Source organism: Bactrocera neohumeralis, chromosome 6, assembly GCF_024586455.1.
Source record: "Bactrocera neohumeralis isolate Rockhampton chromosome 6, APGP_CSIRO_Bneo_wtdbg2-racon-allhic-juicebox.fasta_v2, whole genome shotgun sequence".
In the NCBI taxonomy this organism is placed as follows: domain Eukaryota; kingdom Metazoa; phylum Arthropoda; class Insecta; order Diptera; family Tephritidae; genus Bactrocera; species Bactrocera neohumeralis.
The window spans coordinates 76747150-76753206 of record NC_065923.1 but is presented as its reverse complement, the minus strand read 5'-3'; the positions used below and the strand labels follow the sequence as shown (position 1 = coordinate 76753206).

Here is a 6057-nt window from a genome sequence, read left to right as displayed (position 1 = left end):
GGAACCAATTCCAACCAATTTCCGGTCCGGTCCAACAACGCTATGTAATAATCGCTGTTGATTATATTTCCTTTTTCAAGGTAGTTAATAAATTATTATACCATGCAGATCCAAAAATAAAAAATTCATTAACTTACCAGCCAATTGTTGATTCTTTCCATGCTTCCTTCATTTCATTGTCTACAGTCCTCTCAGCTGTCTGCCGGTTGGACTTCGGGGTGAAATGATGGAGCCATGTTTCATCCATTGCCAATTATATAGGTATCAGGCTGGGAACTCTCAAATTGATTTGTTAGTGGAGAATATTTGAAATTATATTAGTATTAACATTAATAATATGTACGTGGGTTGCCTTTTATAATATCACAATTAATATTAATATCAATATTTATTTTTACTTCTTAATCCCGTAACCTAAAAGGCTACCCTCGTACATACATATCTACAAAGCATCCACAAATCCACCAGCGTGATAAAATCAGGCAGCACAACGGCGTGTCCAGCGGCAGCAATAATAACACCAACAACTGCAAAAACAATAACAGAAGCAACAATAAAATGTCGGCAAAGCACCAATTTCGACGCTCATAAAAATAAACAAAACTATTAATACATTTTGTTAATTTATGACATTTACGGCAGTTCGTCATCGCTTGTCTGTGCGGAAGATGCCCACAAGCTGTGTGTGTGTGTGCGTTCGTAAGAATGCTGCAAAAGATTTAGACATCACTACGGTATGCAGAGCAGCCGTTCGGTTAGCTAGGAACCCCTTCAAAGCAACAACAAACTGCAGACGACAGCCGTGACTTTGGTAGCGCAGCGCAAAAAGCAGTAAAAGCGAGGTTTAAATAAAAAGAGAAATTACATTAATGAAATGCCAGCAACAACACAACACATAGCCATCATAAATGGCCGGCGCAAATGCTTATAAGTGTCGGTGATTGATTGTGTTGTGGGAAGTGGCTCTGGTTTTTGTTTTGGCTTTTTTGTTTTGTGCACATAAGTGCTCCTTTTATAACGTGCCATCTTAGTGGTTATTCGACGCGCATAGCAACAACAACTGCGCGCCGCCGGCTTTCGAAGTTCATCTTCTCTTGGCAATCGGCCTTTGCAGGGCCGCTGCCGGTGCATGCAATAAAATTGAAAAGCCGACAAACGTTTTCGGATTCATGCAAGTGCAGCCATACACCATATACCATCAAAATTTTATATGAATACCGGTGTCAGCGTTTACTCAGCAGCTTTGCAGTGCCGCTGCGTGTGTGTGTGTAAATGAAACGGTGTGTAATGAAGTCATCCCTTTTGGTGTGCTTGCATCGATTTGAGTGCCATTGCCATCAAAAGTTATGTTGGAATCAATCAGTTGTAGCTTCAATAAAAATAATTAGAAAAGTTTTATCACCAATTGATGCTGTCACAACGCTCTTTTATGCTTTAACAATTTCGATCCATTCAAACCTGTAGCGGTAAACAAGTTGCTGTGTGTCCAACTTGTCGCAGCGCTGACTCCCTCACCTTTTTTCTTATAAATTCCTTTTATGTATCTAATAAAATTTGTACTTCTGGTGCTGACAAAGTGCCTTCTTTGTTTCTTGGCCATTCAAAGCACTTTGAGTTCGAGTAATTACTAGACAGCTGAGTTTCGGCTTAAACACTGAGCAGTCCCACCCGGAATCTCGTCCATGTGAAAAGTGTCCCTCTCTGAGCTGATATCCGTCCCGTCAAATGTTTTGAAACATTCCGCTTTAAGAATAATTGAGATGTTGATTATTAGCTGTAAGAATTGCTTTCAAAAGAATTTATATTTAAGAGCGACTCCAAAGGTCTAAAAGAGGCATATAATACTTGTTAACGGAAACTGGTTTTTCACTTGCACGAAGCTTAAGTCTCAAGCAATAAATATACATATTTTTTCAGCAACGATGACCACCTCTCATATTCTGTCTGCTGCCGATCCCTCCGGCATGAATGGTACTGGGAATCATAGTAATAGCAATAACAACATCAACAACATGGCGAGCGTTAGTGCCGACAACGCGCTACACAATGGCACAAACAACACTAACGGCGGTCATACGGGGGCGCACTCGCCACATCATGCACACCACAATATGGCGGCCAACAGTAGCGGCGGCAATGGCATCAATGCTGGCAACGCCGGCGGCATGAGCGCTAGCATGAACCAACTTGGTGGCACGCTGGCGGCGAACCGCAGCCCGGGCATGGAGCGCAATCTGCATGTCAGTCTCGATGACCGCGAATTGTGGCTGCGCTTTCAGAATCTCACCAACGAAATGATCGTAACGAAGAATGGCAGGTAAGTTGGTAGGGACGCTGGTGTAACCACCATAGTTTAGGCAGCATGATACGCTGTGAAACTGATGTGTTCGAGGAGTAAGTGTTTAACGCTTTTGTTGTTGTATATACGTAGTATATAGTGTGCTTACAGCGGTTGCTACGCGTTAATTGGCAATGAGTTCTATAATATAGTTTCAATATGGTTTGAATGGGGTTTTCTATTTATTTGTTTGGATATGAAAAATAAGTTTTACGATGCTCCTAATTAATAGTTAACGTTTGCACGAGGTGCGATATTTTACTTCGTACTTTTACAAATAGACATTTTAAAAATAAATCTAGTTTAATTAATAAATGAAACGCGTAGGGCTGAACTGCAAATTAACCAGCTGGAAAATTTCTGTTTGAGTAGCAGCAGTTTGAGGAGGGGAGGGGATGGGGGTGTTGACGAAAAGAATTTGCATTGTATTCACAAAAATATACACACGTTTTCAGGCGCATGTTTCCGGTGGTCAAGATTAGCACTTCCGGCCTCGATCCAGCCGCCATGTATACCGTTTTGCTGGAGTTCGTGCAGGTGGACACACATCGCTGGAAGTATGTCAACGGCGAGTGGGTGAGTACAGCTTACGGCGACCTAACCTAAGTTAAAATTATGATTAACGCAGTGTCATGCGGATTTTTTGCAGGTACCTGGCGGCAAGGCAGAGGTGCCACCCGCAAACCCCATCTATGTGCATCCCGAGTCACCTAATTTCGGTGCGCACTGGATGAAGGAGCCCATTTCGTTTGCCAAGGTGAAATTAACCAACAAAACCAATGGTAATGGACAGATCATGCTGAATTCGTTGCACAAGTATGAGCCGCGTGTGCATTTGGTGCGCGTGGGCTCCGAACAGCGTCACGTCGTCACATATGCATTCCCGGAGACACAGTTCATAGCCGTAACCGCATATCAAAATGAAGAGGTCACTTCCTTGAAAATCAAATACAATCCGTTTGCAAAGGCGTTCTTGGATGCTAAGGTAAGCCGTTTCTTCCAACATAAACCGTTACATTTCTAATAAAAACACACGCTCTTGCACAAAGGAGCGTCCCGACACATTATATTCACATGAGGCACCATACGGCTGGCTAATACCGCCGCCAACACATTACACCAGCGTTGCGCAGGCACCACCACCACCGCCATCCAGTTTGGCGGTGACGAACTCGCCTTTGGGCATGAGTTGCGACCGCTATGGACGCGCGCTCAACAATCGCAGCATGGCTACACATAGCGCACGCGCTTCACCGTACACCCGACCGCGTCTTCCGTCGAGCACACCGGGCGCGAGCTCGCCGGGTCCAGTCGGCGTGATTAATGGTAGCGCTGGCAGCGCTTCACCGCCGCAGCAGCCACCATCGGCGCCGCACACACCCACCAGCATGCAGTCCACACACACCAGCAATATGAGTGCGGGCGCCAGTAATGTGGGTTTGTCCAGCAGCTCGGCAAGTGCGGTTGGCTCTTTCGCCGGTTTCACCAGTTCCTATACGCAATCCAGTTTTATGCCGGTGGAGCCGAGCTCTTCGATGTTTTCATATGCCGGCAGTTGGCAAGGCAACGCTGGCTATTGGAGCACGCCGGCGGCAGTGCCAGCTGTGCCACCCGCAGCGGTGCCGGTAAATGTCAGCCAAAACAGCAGCAACGGCAGCGGCAGTGCTGTGCGTTCGATGTGTGAGTAGTAACGTAAAGCTTACGTGTAAGGTAAATGTATCTAACAGTTGATGTTTACTTTTCTCAACCCTACAGCTGCACATAATTCACCATCTCCCACCAATGGTGCTTCACCAAACTACACCAGTCCTTCGCCTGGTTATACCATACACCACCTGACATCGCATCCTACTCATCAGTACAATGTTGCACAAACGGCGGCGGCTGCGGCTCATGCAGCGGATATGTATCAAAGCTCTGCCGCACCTACACAGTCATACGCGGCGGCGCCCACACATCAGGTCTATCATCCCACGCCCACATCTCCACCGCATCAGTTGTATACGAATGTGTTGAACGCACCAACGGCTTTGAGTTATGCCGGCAGCTCGTGGCATAATGGCGGCGGCGCTGAGTATGGCTTGTATCAGAATGCGGCCTATGGCTACCAGCCGGAGTATATACCTTTAGTCTCGGACTTGGGGTAAGTTTTTTACAGACAAAAGCTCATTTGAATTCAAAAATTTTGAATTTTACGCGTTGGAAAGTACCGCGCTGTTACCCAAATTCGTACATTTGCAGAAGTTCATGTGATTTCAAGAACAGACCTCTAACTGTTACTATCGCGTTTAGTACTTCCAACTGAAAAATTCGAAATAAAAAAACCAAACAACTGTTATCTCGATTTTGAACTAATTTCATTGAATGTAGTTTTTATTGATATCCTTCTCCCCACCCGCGCATAACCCTAAATCCTTGTCCTCCACCAATTTATCTTATGCACCAGCAGCTACACCACGCACCCGCTAGAGCCCGTCGAAGTTCCTAAATCTTACGAAGACCCGCAAGCCGCCTTATACAAGCCGCCACAGCAGCCGGACGGCGCTGGCGCTGGTAGCTCAGTACTTACCTTGGAATGCAGCAATTTGAAGGAACATGCGCCCTCCGTCGCCGTGAAATTGGAAACGCTGGACAGTGTAGTCGCGCCTAGCCACGAGCATGGCGCGTCGGTTGGGACTGCAGCCGAAGTGGCTGCTGCCACAGCCAGCCAAAATACGCAAAGCGGCACTTGGACACCGCTCACCCCACCGCAGAGCGCGTTGCAATAATCGAATCGAATGTGGATGCAAAGCCTTCAGAAGCCATTTTGTTCAAATTTATTGTATTAATATATATTTAGAATTTTTAGTAGAATGAGCCTTAAACTCCTGTATATCGTGTTTTTAAATTAAATTAGTTTAGTCCTAAATATGTATATAAATACGATTGATTAATAAATAGATTTTAGATGCTACAAGAACTTTTTCCAAGCGATGAGTATACACGGATTTATTTTACTCTTTCACAGCATCATTTAGCTGATGCATTTTTTCATAAGTTAATGAGCTTAGTTTTTTCACAATGAGCCTCCTAAAGGTCTGGTGTGTCGTCTCACTCTACCTACCTGCCTGAAGAGGTAACATCAGCTTTGGCCGCTCCCTGGACAGTCAACATACATAACCGAAATGTACCCGGATTCTTATTCGTCTTAGGACTGTCAAGTCAAGCACTTCTTAACTGGCTTTGAGCTCCCATAAGCAAGCTCAAGGCTTACATAGCAGCTCTACTACCGGAGTGAATGCATATCTCCGTAAAAGAAGCCGCTTTCGGAGGAGTACATCTGATGTTAATGGCTGTCCCTTCTGCTTGAGAGACTCTACAGTGGTCTGACAGTCTAAAATAAAGATTAATTGAAAGCTTCTGACAGAAGACTCCAAACTTCTACTTGAGCTTACATGCATATGCGAAAAACTTTATTGGGCCTATTCTCTAGCGATCTCGTCACACCCATATATCTCTCCGAGGTATGTGCACGGAGAAGATGCCGCCAGGTGTAGGTAGCGGATTTCGAAATGTCCCTCTCTGGGGCACGTCATGTGCTCCGTTCCACGGAGTTTAGTAGCAAACTTCGCAGCAGTGCATCTGTAGGTAATGTACATGGGTGATACATGAAGAATGGCATTAAGTGTTCTCGTTGGTGTTGTACATGAACCACTGATACCAAAGAAAGGCGCTCTTCA

The 6057-nt window shown here is 45.2% G+C and overlaps 1 protein-coding gene across 1 annotated transcript; it reads left to right on the top strand.

Moving 5' to 3' along the window:
• Positions 1–1919: 1919 nt before the first annotated feature.
• On the top strand, positions 1920–5211 carry LOC126761433 (T-related protein). The gene is made up of 6 exons (XM_050477572.1): positions 1920–2317; positions 2794–2914; positions 2988–3323; positions 3388–4018; positions 4094–4481; positions 4788–5211. Exons 1-6 carry the CDS (start codon positions 1923–1925, stop codon positions 5104–5106), a joined length of 2190 nt encoding a protein of 729 aa, XP_050333529.1. The 5' UTR covers positions 1920–1922; the 3' UTR covers positions 5107–5211.
• The last annotated feature ends 846 nt before the right edge of the window (positions 5212–6057 follow it).